Below are 23,074 nucleotides of genomic sequence, written 5' to 3' on the forward strand. Positions count from 1 at the left end.
CTTCATTGGTTAATTAAGCCTCTATGAAGTCCTACCTCATGTGTTACATTGGCTCAATAACCGCTAGTGTAGAATATACTTTTGGTGCCTCTTTAGTAATGCGAGTTTTGTTTTTTACAGCTCCAACAGTACATCAATGTCGTGAGTCTTCTCCTCAGGAGCAGCTCCTTTTCCAGAAGGTGGACCTACCACAGGCTGTACAAGGAGGGGCCCCTAATGTGTCCCCTAACTCGTGGCTGGATGATGGTTTACCATCTCGCTCATTATCTGAACCTAGAGTAAAAAAAAAGAACAATTGTTCACTGCTGATTGGTCTGTCTACTGGGCTGTTTGATGCTAACAATCCCAAGGCAAGTAAACATTACTTTATTGTTTTCCTGTTCTTATTTATTAAAGAGGAATAGGTACATTTGACAGTAGTTTTTCCAGAGAATTGTGTTATGTACACTTGACTATGTATGTAGACACAGACAGGTGATGCCAGCCACAGACTGTCCCCAGTATGGTGCTAAAATGACCAGTCCTCAGGGTTTAACACCAGTTCTATTTCTTTTTTTTTTATTTTATTTTTTTATTAGTTTTCACAAAATCGGAATCTTAACAAGTTACACAAAAAAGATAAGTTCGTGCCCCCCCCCCCCCACCCGCCTCCCACATTCCATCTTCATTACAAATCAGTGGCACAGATACTTATAAACAAAGAAGAAAAAAAAAATAACAAATGGTGTAAAGCTGGTAGAAAAAAATCGACGAGAGAATATGTCTATAAAAGAAAAAGAAACAAGAAAATAAAGGAACGAAGAAAAATAAGAGAGTAAAATGGAACAGAGTTTTGTAAATTTCTAATGGCCCTTCTATATCTCAGCTTCCGCCTGCCCTTGTTGGTCAATCCATTTGGAGAATGCCCCCCAAACTTCAATGCCCATCTTCCTTTTTCTTCTTCCCTTCTTAGCATATACAGATTTTTCAAGATGATATGTGGCAACTAATCTAGCCAGCCATTGTGCATAGGAGGGGGATTCTGAGTCTAACCATCCTGAAGAAATGCATATCCTCCATACTGCCATTGCTACAAATATTAGCCCTTCTTCTTTTACTCTCAGAGAATCAGATTGAGTACCCAGAAGAATAGTAGTAGGGTTCAAAAGGATTGGTTGATTTGTTATTTTACTCAGTAAGTTCTGTATTCTGAGTAGGGTGGAATTAATAATTGGGCATGTTGCGAATATATGTATAGAGTCTGCCCCTACCTCAAAGCAGCGCGGGCATAATGTGCCTCTCCCAGATCCCCATTTAATAATTTTGCTAGGTGTCATATATAAGAAAAATATAGTTTTAAAATGTTGTGCTTGTAGTTTGGCCGAGATAAGGATTTGCTGTGATAAACTCAAGGAGTTAAAAAATATACTTTGAGGGGAGTCAAGTTTAGTATGCCATTTGGAAGCAATACTTTCTAGATCGTCAGGGGTTTCCTTATTTATTAATTGATATATACTTCCAATACGGGTAGAAGCAATATTCTGGAGAGTGTTCATAAGCTCAACCTCGGCAAATCCATTAGCTCCTCCCACTTTCCTGGCAAGATAATCATAAATAGCCATATATTTAAATAGATCTTGACTCTTTAATTTGAATCTAATCTGCAAAGTTGAGAAAGTCTCAATTCCCCTAGTTGTTATAAGGTCCCCTAATTTTGTGACCCCTGCTCTGTGCCATTCAGATAGATAGGATGAGCTAAATATGGCAGGTAGATTGTTGTTATTAATTATGGAGGTGTAATAATTATATCTACCCAGTCCAAATGTTTTCCGTATATGGCGAAAAACTTTATAAGAATTCATTAGCGTCTTGAATTTAACGCGGTTGTAATATCCATAGGCTGTTTCTCGAACTAAACAGCCCCATTGTTGTTCCCCTAGCAAGGACCAGAAGGGTGAGGGCAAAGACGAATCAGCTCCACAGGTGGATTCTCTTAACAGAACTGAGCTGTATTGAAGGACTGCCGCCCAGTAGTATAGGATAATGTTAGGAAAAGCCCAACCCCCCCTGTCTTTCGGTAGCGTGAGATGTTTTAATGCACGTCTAGGTTGAGCGTATGACCAAACGAATTGTGTAAAGATTTGTTGAAATTTAAGTAGATCTTTTTTACTAAACTCAAGAGGAATACAGCGAAAGAAATAGAGTAATTTGGGAAAGTAGGTCATTTTGATAACGTTGCACCTACCAACCAGCGTTAGATGTAGATTATCTATTTTTTTTAGTGCCTTCTTAGTCTGTACAGCAAGGGGAGCCAGATTAGCTGCTACTATTTCCTCCAGTTTAGGTGTTACTAATACTCCCAAGTATTTGGCCTTTAATACCACTCTTGTATCAGCCCAGGTGATTTTATTATTTACTAATATCTGTGTTTTGCCTTTATTTAAGGCATACCCAGATAATATTCCAAATTTGTGGGCCTCCCTTTCTAATGCCTGTATAGAATTGACAGGGTCTGGAGTAGTGATGGCGAGATCGTCAGCATAGGCCAAAATTTTACAGTTATTTTGAAAGTATGTTATTGGAGAAATGTTATGATTCTTCTCTATTTGTTTGATGAGAGGGTCTAGGTAGAGCGCGAACAGTAGTGGGGAGCAGGGGCAGCCCTGTCTGGTACCTCGCGAGATTTTAAAGGGCTGTGTCAAATGTCCATTTATGACGACGCTTGCAGTTGGGTTGTAATAGAGTGCCTGTGCCGCCTGCATGAGCCGACCCCCAAATCCCATACTATCCATTACTCTCCAAAGGAATTGCCACGAGACCCGGTCGAAGGCTTTTTCGGCGTCAAGTAGTATTAATGACATCGGGTCTCCAGCGGCTTGAGCAGCGTCAAACAGAGTAATAACTCTTCGGACATGTTCAGTGGTCCCTTTCTTTGGTATAAAGCCATGTTGCCATTTTGAAACAAGGGGTTCCACTACTCGAGATATTCTAGAGGCTAATACCTTGGAGAAAATTTTTGAGTCGCAGTTGATAAGAGTTATTGGTCTGTAGGAGCTCATGTCTAATGGAGATTTGTCTTTTTTTGGAAAGATAGATATTCTGGCACCAGACCAAGAGTTTGGAGGTAGAGTGCCATTGAAGATGGAAATAATTACTTCTAAGAATATATCCTTGATTTGGCTGGCAAATATTTTAAAAAATTCGACTGGAATGCCGTCAGGGCCAGAAGCTTTTCCGTCAGGAAGACTTTTGATGGCATCTAGAATTTCTTCCCATGTAGGGGTGAGGTCTAGTAATTCACTTTCTTCTGAGCTAAGCTTATTTAAATCGATCTCACTAAGATATTCAAGGATCTTTCTATCTAGATCATCGGTCAAGCAATCATTCTCTTCCTTGTATAACTTAGCATAGAACTCCTGGAACTCATGTCGTATGCCACTAGGATCGGAGACCTCAGTGCCTGAAGATGATCTAATTTTGTGTATTTCGTTAGAGGTAGTTTGTTGTCTCGTCCTGACAGCTAAGTGATGTCCAATACTGTCACTGCTCTCATATGTCTGCTCTCTTACTGCTGCCCACTTAGCTGTTATTTTACCCATAAATACCGCCCCTATTTCCGCTTTAGCCAAGATCGCCTCTTGCTGGACTGATTGGCAATCTAGTCCTGCATGGATTGTTTGAGTTAACTTCATTTCTATTTTTCTTAATTTTTCTTGAAGATCTTTAACCTGGGCTTTTTCTGCTCTGTTTTTATGAACTGAGAACCTAAGGGTCTCCCCTCTAATCCCGGCTTTTAGGGTATCCCATACTATCATCTGCGAAGTGGAGCCAATATTACTCTCCAGGAACTCTGGGATCCATCCTCGCATATGATTAATATAGCTTGGATCGTATAGTAAGGCTTTCTCAAAACTCCATCTAGAGGCCTCTCTTGCTTGCCCAAACTCTCTTATAGTAAGAATAATGGGATTATGATCGGACATAAATCGGGGTGCTATATCCATGGTGAAACTGGCAGCTAATGATGCGGAAACAAAAAAATAATCAAGCCTAACCAATACTTGGTGCGGTGCCGAATAAAAGGTGTATCCAGGTAATGAGGGATTTTTGCTCGCCCAGCTATCTATCAATCCGTGAGTTTGTAAAAGATTGGTTAGGGCTTGGAAGACTTGGGGTTTCCTTCCTTTGTATTTCCAGGTTGTGTTGATATCCCAATTACCTGGTAGGTGTATGTTAAAATCCCCACATAACACTATCGGGGTAGGCCAGTGTGCTAATTCATTAGAAACCTGATTTATAACCTCGGGATCATCAGCATTACTCCCGTATAATGAGCAAAGAGTAAAAGAGGTATTCTTGGGGAGTTGAATCTGGGTGATAGCCCACCTTCCTGATGAATCTGATTTGATTCGCGGGTTGTTAATAGCAAATTTTCCATCAGTTAGAATTCCAACCCCCTTTGTTTTAGCCCCTTGCGTGGTGGCGCCTATTAGTTTGAACCCCATCGTGTTTAGCAGATGTTTTTGAGATTGTTCAACGTGGGTTTCCTGTAAACATATTATGTTCCCCCCAAGTGTTCGTAAGCCCATAGCCACCTTTTGTCTCTTTGAGCTATCATTCAGGCCACAAACATTAACTGATACAATTCGTAGTGGATCTAACCTAGCCATTTAAAGGATGTTGGAATGGTCCTCTGTTTTTCATAGAAAGTTTAGTGTGTATAAATGTGTGCGCAATAAGTATCTCCTTGTGCCTGCAACAACCCTGCTCTCCCCTCCCTCCCCACCCCCCATGAATCCCCCCCACCCCCCACCCTCCCCCCTTATGTGAGCAATCAGGCAGAGCCTGAGTGATGGGGGCCAGTCATGAGCCATGGCCACCAGCCACGCCGATCATCTGTGATACAAAAAGTGTCCCATGCTAGACAAAATACTCAGATGATCCGTCGTTTAAAGTTACTATCCCTATATAGTGGAAGATATAGTGGGAGATAGCAACATATTAACATCAGAAATCAAGTTAGGTCATTCGTTAATTTGCCCCTTTTTGTCCTTTCTTTCGTTTAATCTCTTCTAGATACTCTTTGGCTTTGATCTCTGAAGTGAAAACCTTGGTAGTACCATACAGGATTACTTTCAGTTTTGCCGGGTTCATTAAGTATACCTCTGCCCCTAATTGTTGTAAGGGAGAGATCAGCTGTCGCAAATGCCATCTACGCTCGACAGTCTGATGGCAAAAATCAGGTTTAGAAAAAAATGTGATCCCGTGAGCTCCTTTTTTTGAGTTAGGTCGAGCCTTATCATATACCAGTTGTCTCAAAAGAAAGTTGCCAAAGTATACAAGGAATACCCTCCCGGGGCTGATTTTCAGTCGTATTCCCATTCTTATATTGCTTCCTCAAAAAAAATGGAAATCTATGTGCTCGTTGCACTTCATGGTCCCAGTCCCATTCTGAGTGTTCTGGAAATGAATCTTTCAGCAATTTGACGATGAATTGTCTGGGGTCTTCCCCCTCCTTCCCTTCAGGAATCCCCAGCAGGCGCAGGTTGTTCCGGCGTTGCCTATTTTCGCTTTCTTCCATCTTCACCATTAGGTCTGTAAGACAAGCAGAGTTAGAATCAGTGGCTTGTTTGGTTGCCACTGCTTCTGTCTCCAAGTGTTCAGTCCTAGCCTCAACCATGCCCACTCTCTCGCTGATGTCTATGCAGGTCTTGTTCAGCTGTCTAAGACCACCCTGTAGTTTCTTCGCTGCTTTTTTGGCTGCTCGATTTTCGCCTCTCACCTCCTCCTGGAAATCTTTGATCGAGGTAAGTATGGCGGCAAGTGAGGGTTCCAGTACCTCATTTGATTTAGCTTGTGATCTTCTAGGGCTACGCCCTTGTAATGAGTGTGACATGGGTGGCTCGTCGTTTTCTAGATGATAAGACATCTGTGAGTCCGAGTAGTCCCATTTGAGTTGACTCCTTCGTTTGCTCTTATATCTTGGTTTTTTAGGGCGGATGATTGTGCCAGTGTTGTCACGGGAGGCCTCACTTTCCTCTTCGCTAGTACTGTCTTCGCTTTCTTCTTCAGTCTCACATTCCCCTGAAGAGCTCGGAGTGCTGTCTGATACTGAATAAAAGGCCTCTTGACCAATTTCAGGGGTCCATGGGGCAGCGGCGCCAGGAGGAACTTCCAGGCTTCGGATAACCGTCTCCGTCTTCGTGGGATGATCTTTGGTATCCAATTTCTCAAAGGGAGTACAAAGGGAGTTAGCATTATTTCCTTCGTCTAGCTCTGAATGTTCACCTTCCGTTGGAAGTGGGGTTAAGAGGGGATCCGGCTGGTTAAGGGGGCCTCGTATTTGATCAAACTCTTCCGTTGCGGGTTGCAGCGATTGAGAGGTTTGCTGAATGTCAGTCAGATTGGGAAGGGCTTCTAGATTTGATAAGGCATTGTTAGAGTCCAAAATGACAACGAGTGTTTGATCAATGTCACCATGATCGCTATTCTGCTTAGCGGGATCGTCAGTTCTGATGGGGCACTGCGTATTTTTTATATTGCTTTTGGTCGTAGTAGCCTGGTTTTTAGCCGCTAAAAATATTTTGGCTGGGGGAGGAGAGGGATGCGCCAGACTGGTATCTTTATTGCTTCTGAAATCTTTGCTGGTAGTCCCAGCCCCAGCCCCACCCCCAGCACCACCCCCAGCACCACCCCCTGCCCCTGCCAGGCCAGAGTTCTTTTTTGTCCCAGTAACCCCACTGACCTGTTTGGGCTTAATCTTGCCAGTGTCTTCTCCTGCTACAGACTCCTTCACTATGGTGGGTGTCTTCGCTTTTAAGCTTTTTTTGCTTCCACGGGAGTTCATCCTTATGCCTTTCTTGTCAGAGTCTGCTTTCTCCGAAGCTCTGAACTGCTCCCAAAATCCAAGCAGAGCAGTTAATAAAATGTAGCCCAGCACCAGGAAAGACGCTTCCCACAAATCAAATCGACGTTTGTTGGCTTGTTTCACCGAGCGTGCAGAAGACGTCTGTGTCCCAAACCAGCGGCTGCTGCCTGCGAGGGTTATGCGTGTTGAGGGGTTTTTACATGCGGCTGTGATAACCAGCAAGCCCGTCCGGCCGTTTGCTTCGCTGTAGCGTGTCCTCGTTCCAGCAATCTCCTCGTGAAACCCCGTGTCTCCGGGTAAATCCTGAGGCGATCTCCACCTTCCGTAGACTCGATGTGTCCGTATCTGAGGACCCAGCATCACGGATCCGCAGGTCAGGTAGCCGATCACCTGAGCGTTTCTGTTACCGGCGTGGCGTGGCGGCCACGCACACTGGCTTACGCTGCCTCCATCTTTGCCTCTGAATTACATTCAGTTCTATTTCTTGTCACATTTCTCCTTTAACACTCCCACTTTTCTCTGGCTATCTCTCTCGCCAGATTTCTATCCCATCTTAGTATGCATGTCCACTCCTATTGGTCTTTGAGAATTACTAGTTCAAAGAGTTCTGAAATTAGTCCTAAACGTCCCCTTAAAGATCTTAATGGACTTCTCCAAGTTCATCAGCTGCTGAACCAATACTTCTGATAGAGACTACTAACCGCAGATTCCTCCTTTTGTAGATTTTGCCAGGCGCCTGGATTCAGAGAATTTTGATAGCAATTCCCTCACATGTTGGCAGGTGTCATTGTGAGGCTTTGCATCAGGTCCATCCCACTCTGTATCTGCGCCATTTCCACGCCCTGACATCAGTTCATTTCTTTCTGCAACTTGAGATGCTGATCTGAAGTGCCATTGAATCGTATCAACCTGACAGAATTTCGATTCCCCTCCAAAAACCACAGGCTTAAAAAACATGCAGGGTCTGTAAAAGCCAAATGTCAGGAATCCCTCCATCAAAACAGAATATGCCTGCCATTAGGATACATTTGTGGCCAGGTGCGCCTTGCGCTCCCTGAATCCCCTTAATGTGTCGCTGTCAGATGTGCTATTGTTTGTTCTTTCATTAACCTAGCACGGCCTTGCCCTGGGCACTGTTAAAGGTTACATTTTGGCTGTACCGGTTTTCCTACGGCTGCTGGACTAACACTTTTTCTTCAAGCCACCGGTTGTGACAAGGTTTTTAAAAGGCTTACAGCATCTGTTCCCTCATACTCCCTTTGTTAAGCCACAATGGGACCTCAGTCTAGTCCTGACATTCTTGATTTGGGTCTCACTTGTGCCCTTGTTCAGCTCTTCTTTGCGGCTGTTGACTTTCAAAATGGTCTTTTCCGTGGTCATTGCATTGGCCAGAGGGGTCAACGAGCTCCAAGCTCTGTCCGTTCATCATCCATACACCAGCTTTTACCCAGACAAACTGGTCCTTTGGACACATGTCGCTTATCTACCGAAGGCGGTTATTCCTTTGCATATCGGCCAGAACAACACACTGCCTACATTTTTCACTCTACCTCATCCTTCAAAAGAGGAGGAAAGACTTCCTCGCTTCAGCCCAAAAAGAGCCTTCTTATTAAATCAGTTGCACCAAAGATCAACGGGTGTACAATAAACTCTTCATTGTGTTCGCCAGGGAGAAGAATGACATGGCGGTTCAGAAACTGACCATGTATGGATTATGCTAGCATTAAAATCTGCTATGCACTAGCTAAAAAGCAGCTTCCTGTGGGCTTGTGAGTCAATTCCATCAGAGACAAGGCTGCGTCTACTGAGTTGACATGCGGGTTACCTGTCCTGGACACCTTCCAGGCCGCTACGTGGGCTTCACTCTACACGTTCACAAAGCGCTAGTGCTTGGACAGTCAGGTCCATTGAGACAGGCATTTAGTCTTCCAGGACATTTTGATTTAAGTCAGTTCACAGGGAGATATTGCTTGGGTATCTATTCTAAGGTGAGCATTGTGCTGTTCGATAACACTTTTTCAGGTTGAGACTTTATTTAACCACAGATTCCTTACCGACCCATGGTATTGCTCTGCGATCTGGGCACTTCACCCAAGAGATCCCTTTCGTTGCTGCACACTGAGCAAATATTTGCTTTTACGTGGCGCTGCTTTTTTGGCACAGACATAATCGCAAACTAAACTGATATCAGTGCGCCAGAGTGGTGCTTATATAGGCACTGAGATGTCACTTCCAATGTAGCCGACTTTGACATAGAGCTGATCGACCCTCACTTACCAGACAGCAGAGGTAGAGCTCAAGATTTTCTAGATCAAGTCTGACGCACTGGGAATATTTTAAGGTGAGGAATCAGTGGTTAGATGTACTCTCTACCAAAAAAAGCATTACAGAAGGAAAGAAAATTCTTCAATCATTCTTGCCCTCCCATTAACACCTGGTGTGAGAACATGCCTGTTACAAATAAGCTCCAAACAAAGAAATGTTGTATAGGAGTTTGTTTCCAGTCACAACCTCAAGTCGCTTCAGCTGACTCGCCAATCACTGTCACCAAACACAACATTTCAACATATATATTCCATACTAGAGAAGGGGGGGGGGAACGGAATAAACCAATATAACAATACAATATACTACTGGCTAATACATTCATGAATATACATCAAATGTGACAAGATTGCATAACTAAATTGTGCATATCAGAAAAGATAAGATATTAATACAACATATCTCCATCTCATAAAATGTGAATGGGAAACAATCTTTGTGCCACACCGGATGTAAGTGGTGATGGACACCACAGGTCTCTGCAAATTGCTCATGACCATATGAAGAGGTGTCCTCAATGATACAGTTTGTTTTCTCCCATGGTAACCTCCTCTCATTTTGAAATTCTGTCCATACTCCACACTCTTCCATCCTCCAACGTCACCACATTTGTACTGACTTTACTTATTTTGATTGGTTTAGAAAAAACACAGTTTCTGTTAACTACACCAACAGGTGACTTGACCACAACCCAGTCCCCCCCCAACTTTCATCTTCCAACCTCCACTCTGTGCTTCCTTTCGTATCTTTCTTTGTACTCCATTTGATGGTGAACCCACCTTGTTTTCCCACCACACATCCAATTGGGGAACAATCTCGTACCATGCACTCTACTTTGAGCATGGTAAGAGGTGCAATTCCTGTGACTGAGTTTGGAGCAATATGGCAAGACCAAAGTAATATTTTAACAGCAAAGTCAACTGGAACTTCAGATATTTGTGCAGCTTGAATACATTCTTTTAACTTCCGGTTTACTCTCCCTCCTAAGCCATTGGCCTTCGGACAATATAAGGCTGTCATTAGAGGAACAATTGATAAACTTTCCAAAAACATCTTCATTTTGGCAGATGCAAACTGAACACCGTTATCTGTAATGATGGTGCTATGTATTCCATTCAACAAAAATGTATCTGAAAGGAATTTGATCATGTCCCGAAATGTGATATGGTTGACCACTTTAGCCACTATCCAACATGAACACTAAACCACCATTACAATCAGAAATTTTCCAGACCATAAAGAACATTTGAGAGGACCTTTTATGTCAAGACCAAGTGTATCCCATGGTATTACCGGTACACTTACAGGAGACAGAGGAGCTTCCCTTACGTGCTTGCTTTTATGGCTCAGGGAACATGTGAGACATTCCTTTACTTTATTTTCGACCAGACAATTAATTCCAGGGGACCAATACATTGCACGCACTTTAGATTTAGTGACACTGCACCCCAGATTGCCTTCATGCGCCAAACCAACAATTCTTTCCCACTGTTTGCAAGGGGGAAAAATGTTTGTCCTCTCATAACTATGTCATTTTGGAAATACAACTCATGTCTTATTTCCCAGTACCCTTGTAGGTCCTCAGGGAGACCATTGGATTTTAAGAGGCCAGCCATGAACAATTCTCTCTTTTAACGCACTGATCACAGGATCGCTACTGGAATACTCAACCCATTCTTTTTTTAGAAATTCCTGGCTCAGCCACAAGTAACATAGGTTCCTCATCACAAATATCAGGACTTGAAAAGGACTAATGTCCTGCCTGCTGCCTTCCCATTGGTTCAATTTAATTGTTCAAGCAGCAATGCCTCACTTCCATTTTCCTAAGAGCAGCACCGGCCAACTACAGTTACCTTCCACTTCCATTCTTCATCTCTTGTTCTGGAGTACTCGTTTTCTTGTTTCCGGTGCACCATGACTTCAGCTGCAGTAACTTTGCTTTTCGCCCCTAACGTTAGTGATGAATAAAGCATAAATTATCAGCGCTGTGGTCGTTTTCAAGTTAGTGATGGATGAAGCATAATTTATCAGCGCTGTGCTAGTTTCACGAGTGCTGCACTGATTTCACTTTCTTGAACAGAGAGTTCGCCCCTCCAATTTAATCAGCTGGCTCCAGCAGAGCAATCAGACGGAGAAGACCGGTTATTCCGCAGCCAGACTCAGAGCAGGGGGCACTGGTCTGTGCCTGCTCTTTGCAGCTCCCCTGACAATGGACTGGCTTGGTCTCCAGGAACCAATGCAGGCATTAGCTCTTTATCAGTGCAGTGCCCTATCTGATAGACATCTAGCCTGAGATTCCTTAACTTAGAATATCCCCGGGTGTGAGATTGGATCTGGAATTTTTTTTTGCAGCAGCAGCGGCACCTCAGCGCGCCGGGGGACAGCGCCACGCGACCCCGCCCTGACGTCGTCCTCGTACGTGACGTCAGCGAGGTCATATAAGTACGTCCCGGCGCTGACATCAGTTTCCTTCTTTTCCCCCTGCAACGCAGATCCAGAGTGAGCTCCTCTGGCCTGTTTCAGGCCTCCTTTTCGACGCTTCACGTCGGGAACAGTATGCAATGCCTTGGGGCTTAAATCTCCTAATTCGTGTTCGCAGCAGATGTCCACGACGGACCGCATCTTATTTGTATGTGGTGCCTGGGCCAGCACCATGACTCCACAGACTGTGAAACCTGCCAACGTCTGAAAGCGAAGTCTCGACGGGAGTGCCGTATGAAGCTTCTCTCGGCACGGCTGTCCAGGTCGGAGTCATCTTGTCCCCCGGCCTCGTCGTTGACTGCAGGTCCCTCTACTGTCCGGCTCCACCATTGATCCCCCTCTGGAGTCCTGGGCCGTTGTTCTCCACTTGGTAAGTCGAGGCGCTTGTTGCCTAGGTCATCGACTTCACCTTCTTCTTTTGTCTGGGGCTCTTGATCCAGGAACTTTCCGGACGTGTGCTCCAGACGATCGTCCCCCTTCTATCCACCCTTTCCGGGTGTTGGGGCGACTCGGCCCATCCAAATGGAGGTCTATGCTACGGCCTTGCAGGCCTCCCTTGAGTACTCTCCCGTTCCAGGGGCATCCTCGGAACCTCCGCCTCTTGTGGGGTCTCCGACGGACTCGCCGGAGGGTTTGCCTCTGGCGCCTATTGAGCTCTTGCCTCCCAGGAACGTCGGTGATGTGGTGGTGTTAGGGCGTGGCCCGGCTGGGTCCCCCTCTCCACTCCACGTGGGGTTGTTAGGGTGCGGCCCTCCTGGGTCCCCTTCTTCGTCCCAGGGCGCCTCTGCCGCACTGCATAGCCCTGCGGGGCTCCCTGTGGCACCGCAGGTTGTTGCCCATGCTCATAGTCCTGTCTTGAGCACACTTCACCCATCTGGGCAGGCGGCCGCCTGTACGGAGCTGGGGTCGGCTCCATCCTGGCGCCGGAGGCTCGCCTACTCGGCTCCGCCCCCGCTCCTTTCTCCGAAATCGGAGCCCGCTTCGGATGAGGTGGTGCCACCACTGGAGCGGCACCAAAGATTGCCTCCCCGGCCCCGGGGACCTCTTCTTCTTCAGAGGGGGAACTTATTATAGTTTCGTGCCGGACGGCGCCAAGTCGATGTCTGATGAAGCACTGTTGGCGCTGACACGTGTTGTTTCGACGCCGGGTTCTGCATTCTTCTATACAGGACTCTGGAGGGGTTCGACACCGCTCTCTTCCCCAGCCTCACCAGAGCTAGTGCTACCAGTGCCCCCCTTGGAATTTGTGGAGCCACCTCAGGAGCTCCTAGATACGGCAGGCAGTTCGCCTTCCCAGGAGCCTCGTCAAAATCCTCATTCTTCCATGGGGCTCCCTTCCGTGGGGCATTGGGTGCACCCTCAGTGTCTTGGGAGGGTCAGCCTACAACCCTCCCCCACTGAAAAGCTGTTTTCCCCTCCACAGAGGGCTACCGAGGCTGGTGCAGCTTTTTTGAGAGTGGTCTCTTCAGCCACACGCATTTTGAATATGCAAACTCCCTCTACCCCCTTGTCGGTGGACCCCTTGCTGGAGGTCCTCCACCGTGTGTCCGTCAATGTGAAGCCGCTTTTCCCTTCTGAGGCATCCCTTTATGATGCCCTCTTGGGAACCTGGGTTCGACCTGCTTCAGGGAATCCGGTGGCACGTTCAGTTCTGCACCGTCACCGCCCAGCCCCACATGACCCGGTCTGTCTTTTTGTGCACCCTGATGCGCAAGGGTTTCTGCTGCAGACTGCCTTTCCTTCTCTGCCCCCTCTAACACTTCCTCCCTCTCGGGAGTCCAGGTGGCTTGAATCCTGGGGTAGGAACGTCTTGCATCCACTAGTGCAGCCTTCGGTCTTTAAATACCGTGTGTGTTTTGACTCGGGCAACTTCTGACCTGTGGGACTCTACAGAGTCTTTGCTTACTGCCACCACCGAAGGTGCTCGTGCTGATCTTCTTCATTCCATTCGGAATGGTCGCGACATGGCCGAATTTACAATCCGGTCAGCCTTAGATACTGTGGATTCTTTGGGCGAGTTCTGTTGCCTTAAGGCGTCACGCTTGGTTGAGAGACAGTGTCTTCCCTGAAAATATCCGGAAACGCCTGGTTGATTTACCCTTTGATGGGGTTTTGCTCTTTGATGCTGACGCCGAGTCGGCGGTTCACCGGCTGCTGGCTTGCTTTCGTCCTCCCACTTAGGTCCCTTTGGGCCTGTCTTCTGTGGTACTTTTTCATTTTCGCATCCGTTAAATGCGTTACTGTGTTTAACATAGGCAGTGAGCCTTACATGTGCTCTGTATTTCACATGAGCAGTGAGCTTTATGTTTTCCTTTTATGTGGTCAAGGGTGTTTACACCCAAACACATTAGCTCCAAAATTCCAGCTCTGCCACTGGCTTGTTGTTTCCTCTGGCATTCTGCATAGCCCAGCTTGCAACCTTGAAGTAAGGGCCTTTCATCCTTCCTTAACACCTTGGCTGCGCAGGCTATTCCCCTGCTGTGCTGGGCCATAATGATAATGGGTGTGGTCATGATGAGCTCAGCTCATCATGAGCACGTGAGCACCGTGCCTCATGACGAGCTGAGCTCGTCATGAGCACCGAAGGGGTTAATGCCAAATATATTCGGCTAATCAGTGCGCCTAATAATCATCGAGGCTCATTATATGCACACACTGTTGAACTGTCTGGGCACACGGCTGAGGCAGAGTAGTTATTGTTCTGTTAGTATGACACAGGTGTAAAATTGTGCTTCAAATGGCGTCACACGCGCTTTAACTTCCAGTAGGAAGCTCGCACACTTCAATAGCCACAGAATAAACCACAGAAATTGGACTACAGTTTTGAGCACTCTGTTATCTGTTTCCCGTCTATCTGCCCCTTCACTGTCTTCCCACCAGCCCATTCACTCTTCCTCTCTTCCCCTCCACTCTCTCTTTCCCGTCACTCTTAAGAATCCATAAAATGCTACAGTTTACTTTATCAGACACATGTATGTGATTTGCTTATTTTTCCTTGTTTTTTTCTCTGGATCCCAGCCACTGGTACATTTCAAACTCTTACATAAAGAAACATTGCTATTTTCTACTTCCAATACTAATGTAACCAATGCGAGACCTATTGAATCGCAAATGCTTGTTTTAATAGGTGCCTTAAAAGAGCAGTGTAGTCTGCAAAATTCTTAACAAATTTGGCCACGTATTTCACCAGGCCCAAGAGAGATTTCTCCTTATCTTTGGAAGGGGCAGCAGGGGCATCTTTAACTGCAGCCTCCAAATCCAATTTGGATCTTATTGCTTCTTTGGATGACTTAAATAATCTACAGAATCAACACAAAATTTGCGCTTATCCAGTTTGGCAGTAAGGCCCGCATTCTTGAGAATAGTAAGCACATTTTTAAGTGTGGAATTATGATTGTGCACAGAATCACCATAAATTAAGTCATCTTGAAAGTACATCAAATTTTTTGTGTCCTTTAGCAACTGATGCATCACTCTCTGAAATACAGCAGCTGCCGAGCCAAAAGGCATTCTGTGGAACCTGAAAGCGCCAACAGGTGTTATAAAAGAATTGAGGGACTTAGAATATGGGTGATGCTCGATTTGATGATATGCTGAAGATAAATAGATGACGCTAAAACAACATGCATCAGCAATCATACTAATCATGTTTTTTATCTTAGGCATGGGGATACGATGCACCCAAATGTCCCGGTTGAAATCCCTTAAGTCCACACATAACGATACATAACGATATCCCTCTAACTCCTGACTTCTGATCAACCACAATGAGAGCCAACAAAAGCAAACATTCAATGGTTTCTTTGATGCCTTGGTTAATTAATCTATTCAACTCTTCTTTTAACGGCTCATGCATAAGATTGGGTATTGAACGAACCTTATGAACCACTGGCACAGCATTCTCTTTTAACCTCTTCCATGGTCATGACGAGCCCAGCTCGTCATGAGTCACAGTAGAGCTGTGCTCCAACAATATTTCACAAGTGGGATAATCCGAACCGGTAGCATACGAACAAGAAGAAACCTGAAAAATAATTTTGTTATTATTTACACTGTTATTACCACCTTCAATATCCTCAATCACATGAACTTGTCTAGTATCTTTCTCCCCACTTTTGCACGTGTGTACAAAATGGCCTCTCTTGTTGCACTTCCTACATACAATTGAACTTGCTGGACAGGATGGACTATTTGCTAAATGGTACAAATTTCCACAAAGATAACATTTACTTCTTTCTTTTTCTCCTATCCCGTCACTAACTTTCTTTGAATAGTACCAGGGTTGTTCAGTGTCTTAGATTCCTTGTCATCTTCTTCCGTATTCCTTACCACATGTACTGTATCCGATGCACTGCTAGTTTTCATTTCTTTAATACATTCAGCTATATGTTCGATACCCTTAAATTTCAATTCAATAGCTTCCTTTAACTCTGAATTATGAGCTAATCATTTTTCCTGTACCCAGGGATTGTTGGTGCATCTCACCAACTGATCTCCTATAAGAGAATCACATCATGGACCAAATTTTCATAAATTGGCTAACCCCCACTAACAAGATATGTAACTTATCATTTTCTCTTCTTTACCCTAGATCCTGCAAACAAATGTGTCTTTCCAACTCAAGATTGGTCCTTTTCCCGAAATGATTTTGTAATTTACACAAGGTCTCTAAGAACACTTCATCTCCCCCATGCCCCCCTTCATATTCACTCTCAGAGGATGGTTCCACTAAAGTCTCATAGAATCTTCAACATTGTACCCCTAGATTGTGAAGCAGAATGTGTTGTTTCCTTACAGAAGAAAACTTTTCTCCACTTATTGCGATTAAATCAGAATTAAACAATTTTCCCCACTCTTTCCATAGCAAAGCTGGCTCTCCTTACTCATCCAGGTAGGGCGGTGGCTCTGACAAGTTTGCTGCAGCCATAGTGAATTTTGAAATCTTTACACTTCTAAAGTACAGAATAATAATAATATATGCAAATCAAAAACAGCTAATACACCATTCATTTTCAATATACTGTGAAATAAATTGGTTAAGACTGTAATATTTCTCTTCTGTAAAAGAACATATGAATACAGGTGAATTTAACTTGAAGCACAACTAACAAGTAAAGTATTTTGAATAAAATGCCTCCTATGAAACATTTTTAATCTAGCATAAGAAAGAAATAAAAGCAATTTTCTTTTGCTGTTTACACACTTTATCTCACCAAAGTGTAGGCGATTGCACAAAGTACCACTATAACAGTTAATTAACTTATATGCTGACAAAATGGGCCATAAGCGACAGTCAGTGCGGACTAGATAGAGCTAAATCCGCTCACTGCTTCCAGCGACTGCCTCCACAGTCACTTAGCCTTTCACACTGCTGCAAGTAATTGAGCCCGGCCCAGCCGACGTTCCCAGCATGCATGAATCAGGATTTCAGTTGAAGCAAGAGCTATACCACAGCATGAAAGGTAAGCATTCCCAATAAAATCTTGAACATTAAAGACATATGCTCAATAAAACAAAAATAATTTCCACAGGAACACCAATGATCACCCTTGCTCACGTAAAGAATCTCCACATGTTCTGTGTAACCGCTACCACTGCGCAATGCGCTCCAACCATCTAAACAGGCTGGCAATTACATTGCCCGATCCTCATGTTGCACTTACCAAAATAAAAAATCAAAAGCGCCAATAAGTATACTTTTAAAAATAATAATTTTTAAAACACTACATAAGTACAAGAGCATGAGCACATCATCCGTAATCTTACAACATGTAGGGATTGAATTGCATTGCACATCCATGCATGACACTCAAAGTTATAGACCACATTACCCTTTCTCAGATGACAGGGGGTTAAATTGCGCATTTCTAATTGTCTCTTATTTCGCATCTTTTTTAACTTGGATCCCAGTTCCCTATAACTTGAGATGTATTAGGTTGGTAGTGTAATTTCATATTAGGCCGGTACCCTCATTAATCATGGGGCTTTCTCCATTCACACCTTCTAGGTGTGACTCTTTATCTGCCTAGTACATCTGGATTTGTCAGCAAATAAGTGCGCAGAGGGTCCCAGACGTCTCGTGGCCTAAAGGATATAGGAAGTAAATGCGTAGGTCAGCGTTTGTTCCTGCCAAAAGAGTAGTGCTTGTATCCATTCCTTAAATTTGGGTACCTGACCCCTACCCCATCACCATGCCACCCCGTGCTTGCAGAGTAGTAATCTTAAAGCGACATATCGTTGGTATGCTGTGGGTATTTCTTCCGTGCATCCCAGTAGTGCGGTTATGGGTGACACTTCCAGTGGGGTTAGTATAATTTGTCCAAAGGCTTCAAAAACCTGGTTCCAGTAACGTTTAACTGGCGTACATTCCCACACGGCATATAAAAAGCCTGCTCTTTCTTGCCTGCATCTGTCGTAGGCATCATTATCGTGCAGCTGAAGTTTGAACATTTTGGCAGGCGTGTAATACAGTCTAAAGAGGTATTTAAAGTGAATGATGTGCAACCGGCTGCTCGCTGACACACGCCCAGTCTGTTGGAAGCAGTTATTCCACTGCTTATAATTGATGGGTGTGCCCAGTTCCTCTCCCCATTGTACTCGAGAGGTCGTCCCATTCCCTTGTATAGCAGCTTGCGTACTATGGTATATGAGAGATACCACATGTGCAGGGTTTGCGCTCTGCAGTATATGGTGGAGTAGGGCAAGTGTAGGTGGTTCGCTTGGAAGCGCTGAGGTGGCTGCCACCACACTCTGTCTCAGTCTAAAATATATAAACAGATCCATTGTAGTAGGATCTACATTGATGAAAAACTGGTCTTTGTGACAGAAGATCTCTTTTTTATAGAGATCTCCCCATGTTGTAATACGGACCGTATCTAATAGTTGACGGCATTGTAATAACTGAGTCACCTCTAGGTCAGGGTGGTGAGCCACTAAAAGCAACGTTGGGTATATCATCTCTATGTCCATACTATTTGCATTTTTTTCGCCATGCTGTCACAGTGCATGCTACTGTGGTGGGGTCAATTTCCCTCACTCGTATGTGTATGGCTATGAATCCCAACATTGGCATTGGTTCCATATAGCATTAATCTACTGCTAGATTTGGCATGTACGGGGGAGGTGTGAACCAATATGTTGCATAATGTGCTTGTGCGCTGAGTAATATAATTCAAGGTTAGGAGCTTCGAACCCTCCTTGTGTAAAGGGTAGAGTCCTCGTTGTCCATTACAGTCGAGGTTGTTTGCCTCCCCAAGAAAGCCTTATCATTTGAGTTCTCAGGGTCTTAAAAAATGTTTGGCCTGGAGTATAGGGGATGTTAATAAATAAATACAGCAATTTAGGAAGGATAACCATTTTCATCAAGGTTATCCTCCCAGCGATGGAAAAGGGGAGGGCAATCCAACTATTAACTGACTCTTTTAAACATGCTAGCGTTCTTCCTTAGTTAGCTTGGAGCAATTCTGCTCTATCTCTAGAGATAATTATCCCTAGATATTTGATTTCTTCAAGTTACCAAACGATGGGGTTGTCCAGGGGGACGGGCTGGATCGTGTTAGTGATTGGGAAGATCTGGGATTTCTCCCAGTTGATTATGCCCCCTGACAGTTCCACAGAGGTTATGAATTCCCACAGTATAGGGTTGAGATTAATCTGGGGTTCCCGTACATAGAGCATAATATGCATCTGCATATAGGCAAATCAAAATCTGTTTGGTTTGGTAGGGCCCATTCCTGGTGGTGTTGCCTAAGCTTAGCCGCTAGCGGCTCGATGGCTAATGCAAATAGTAAAGGAGAAAGCGGTCACCCCTGTCCCGTGGCTCTTGTGATGGGAAAGAGGGCAGAGCAAACTCCATTCACTAACACTCTAACCCGCGGCCCCTTATAAAGCAGCCATATCCAGGCCAGAAAGCCACAGGGCACTCCCATCCTCTGGAGTATTCCAAAGAGGTAGTCCCACTCCACTGAATTAAAAGCCTTGGATGCATCTAGAAACACCACAACTGCTGCAAGTTCTGGATCAATGTCCTGGATAACTGTAAATAGAGTTCGGAGATTACGGGAGGTGGCCGGCCAGGTACAAAGCCAGCTTGATCTGGTAGCACTAGTGTCCCCAGAAGGAGACTCGGACTATTGGATAGTATTTTAGCTAATATTTTCACATCGCAATTTATCATGGAAAGCGGTCTGTAAGATTCTCAATTATTGACCGGCTTACCTGGCTTAAATATGGAAATAATGGATGCTTCACGCTTCCTAGGAGGGAGGGATCCTTCCTCGATAGGCGCTTCGTACACTTTAAGGATGGGAGTTAGATGTGCCCAAGTATGTTTTGTAGAAGTCGGCCGGTAGGCCATCTGGCCCGAGGGACCTGCTTGATCTAATCTGCATAATGGCGGTATGAATTTCGTCTTCTTTGATCTCGGTGGAGAGGAATTCCCTGTGCGCATCCCCCAACCAACCAAGGGTGATTTGTTCTAATTAGTGCTGCACTGCGAGCGGGTGCTGTCTCTTAGTGGTATAAAGTGAGGCAGAAAAATTCTGGAATGCATGGAGGATCTCTGGCGTGTCCCTACCTATTTTCCCTCCCGGTGTCTGGATTTCCAGTACATAATTTGAGAAGTGCGGTTTGCGAATCTGTTCGGCCAGCGCCTTGTCTGGCCTCTCTCCCTCTCCATATCTGCGAGCTTTAAACTAATTACCACAAAGCAGGCACTCCCTGTCTGCTGTGTCCCTGTATTCGGTTACTTTATCTCGGAGAGTTATGTGTAGCGTTGCAGATGGCGAATGGCCCACCTCTTGCTCCAGTTGTTTTATTTCTTTCTCTAAACGATCAAGCGTTGATCGTAGGTCCTTCAATACTCCTGCTCCCCCCTTTGGCAATGCATATCCCTCCTATAGGGGCTTTAAACTCCTCCCATACTGTCATTCACTACATTGTACCTATATTATGGTGGAAATAGTTGTGGATTTCCTGACCTGCTTCCGTTCGGAAGACCAGGTCCAATAACATTGCGGGATTTAAACTCCAGGTCATATGCGCGGCATAGTCTACTGGTGGGGTGAGTCTCAGTATCACTGGAGAGTGGTCTGAGTAAGAGTGTGCAAGGTGTTCCACTTGTGTTATCTATGTACCTGACCCTTTAGAAGACTATCCAGTAGTCCAGTCTTGACCATGTGGCATGCGCCGCAGTATAGCTTGTGCCTTTCTCACCATCCTGAGTGCAAGTGTTCAACTGGTAGTTCTCGGTAATAATGTTGTGTATTTGTCTTCGGGCTTTAGTGTAGTGGTGCAGCTGTGGATGTGATCTGTCTAGTACCGGCTTGAGCGTTAAACTAAAGTTGTCTCCCCCCGATAACGTGGGTGGAGCCTATGGCCGTTATCTTCCCCCACAAATTGGCAAAGAACATCGAGTCATCAGTGTTAGACCCGTAGCAACTGACCAATGTGACTGAATGGGAAGCCGTTTTGCCCTACATAATGCTAAAGCAGACTTGAGGTTCTTGGACTAATCCCATATGTGCATATGGTGTGTTCTTTTTAACTAGGATTGCAGTACCTCGTGAGTAGGTAGAGAAGGATGCAAAGCCCCTATGCATCACCTACCTGGCTTCAAATCTCTGGGTCCGATTAGGGTCGAGATGGGTTTCTTGTAGCATCGCTACGTGTATGCCGTGCCTATTCAGGTATGCCAGTATTCCGTGATATTTACGTGGGTTCCCTAGCCCCCTTACTTTTCAAGCATTGAAGCGTATATCCAATTTGTTTTTGGATCTGTCATCTAAGCGATCTCTTTGTATAGCCTATTGTACAATGCAATGGGTTGCTTCCATTGCCCTGATTGCTTTCTAGTGTATGAGAACCATGCTTCTTCATATTACACAACGTGCCAATAGCCAAACATCCCTTTCTACCTCCCTCCACCCACAACGACAGCCCCAACTTGTCACGGTCATTGTACCCGCCCACACCACCCTAATTCTTACCTAACACTGCCTCAACAGAGAGTGCAAGTTGCTTATATTTATCACAGGTAGTCAGCTCAGTTGTTCAAGCCAGAAATGCTGTGGCCTACGAGTGAGAAAAGAAAGAGAAGACTAGAATGGGAGAGGAGAGGGGGAAGAGTAGGAGAAGGAAGAAGGTAATTGACCCACGTTAATTCACCCGGGGTGGTATTAAGGAAAAAGTGGGGGATCACCCTGTGGGGACAGCTCCAGAGGGCCCAACAACCCGCTCCCACCTCCCCCAAATATGGTGGAAGAGAGAGAGCGAGGGGTGCCTGGGAAAGCAAAAGTAAATACTCATTAAATCTCCATGACGCAGACACAAAAGCAACGTTTCTTGGTACCAGTCTCTGAAATAGTCTTAAGCTATTTTAGATGTCTCAGGGGTCTCACTTAATTGCGCAGTTCGCTGTATATACTCACAACCAGCCCAATGCAGTTCTATTCAGTTTTTTCTGACAGCAGCAATAAGGAGTGGTCATCGGAGTCCTCTCTCTCCCGATTCGCCTGCTGTCTCTTTATTCTCTTGAGGAAATCTTCCGCTTGTTGCAGGTTGGTAAGAAACTGCTGCTTTCCCTGGTGGGTGACTCTGAGGGGTGCTGGATACATTATTGTGTAATCTACTTGCGCCTGGAGCAGTTTCTTCTTGACTGCTACAAATTTCTTCCGAGCTTCCTGATCTGCGAGCGTGAAATCAGGGTATAGTGCGATACACTGCTGTGTCCCGGTCTCAATAAGTGAGCAACTTGGCCATAATGGGCCTGGGTGGCGCCCCTGGGGGCTGCCTGGGGCCCAGAGAGCGCTGCTATCAGTTGAGTGGAGAATACATCAGCTCCAAATACATTGCAGAACATTTGCTTGATATACACTTCCATTTTGTCCATATTGGTGCTTTCTGGTACTCCCAGTACGCGTATGTTATTTTGCCTTAAGGGTGCCTCAAGGTCCTCGTTCTTGGCAGCAATGACTTTTAACAATCGGTCCATTTGCGTCAGCTGCGTCTTCTTTGCCGCAGATGTGTTTTCTAGATCGGACATGCGCTGTTCTGCTTCCCCAATGCGTGCGTCATGTTTCTCCAGCTTTTGGGCCATGAAGTATATTCAGTTGCACATATCCATCTAGGAGGTGAGGCTGCGCTTCATGGTAGTGAGGAGTGTTTTCAGGTCACCTTCCCCTGGTTTCAAGGCGTAATAAGGTGATTCAATGGCCTGTTCACTGTCACTCTGGCTTCGGGACGTCATCCGAGGCTCAAATGTCAGCCTAGCTTGCTTGGCCTCTGTTCTGCACATCATGTCCAGCTGCTGCGTCTGCCGCTATTATTCCGCTGAGCTGTTTGATGTTGTTGGCGTTGGCACAAGTAGCTACCGGTTTTGTTTGTTATGATAGTTGGTTCACTTATCTGCCTGAGGTTGCCAAT

At 45.1% G+C, this 23,074-nt stretch overlaps 1 protein-coding gene across 2 annotated transcripts in view; it reads left to right on the forward strand.

The window, feature by feature from the left end:
• The window catches only part of LOC147661202 (serine/threonine-protein kinase Nek1-like), a 1,124,062-nt gene that overhangs the window by 894,962 nt on the left and 206,026 nt on the right, over window positions 1-23,074 (forward strand). For both annotated transcript variants that reach the window (XM_086951243.1, XM_086951242.1), the window contains one exon: window positions 121-350. In XM_086951243.1, the coding sequence (XP_086807369.1) occupies window positions 121-350 (230 nt within the window). The remainder of the gene's footprint in view (window positions 1-120; window positions 351-23,074) is intronic.

This window comes from Lissotriton vulgaris, unplaced genomic scaffold (assembly GCF_964263255.1).
Source record: "Lissotriton vulgaris unplaced genomic scaffold, aLisVul1.2 SCAFFOLD_228, whole genome shotgun sequence".
Classification (NCBI taxonomy): domain Eukaryota; kingdom Metazoa; phylum Chordata; class Amphibia; order Caudata; family Salamandridae; genus Lissotriton; species Lissotriton vulgaris.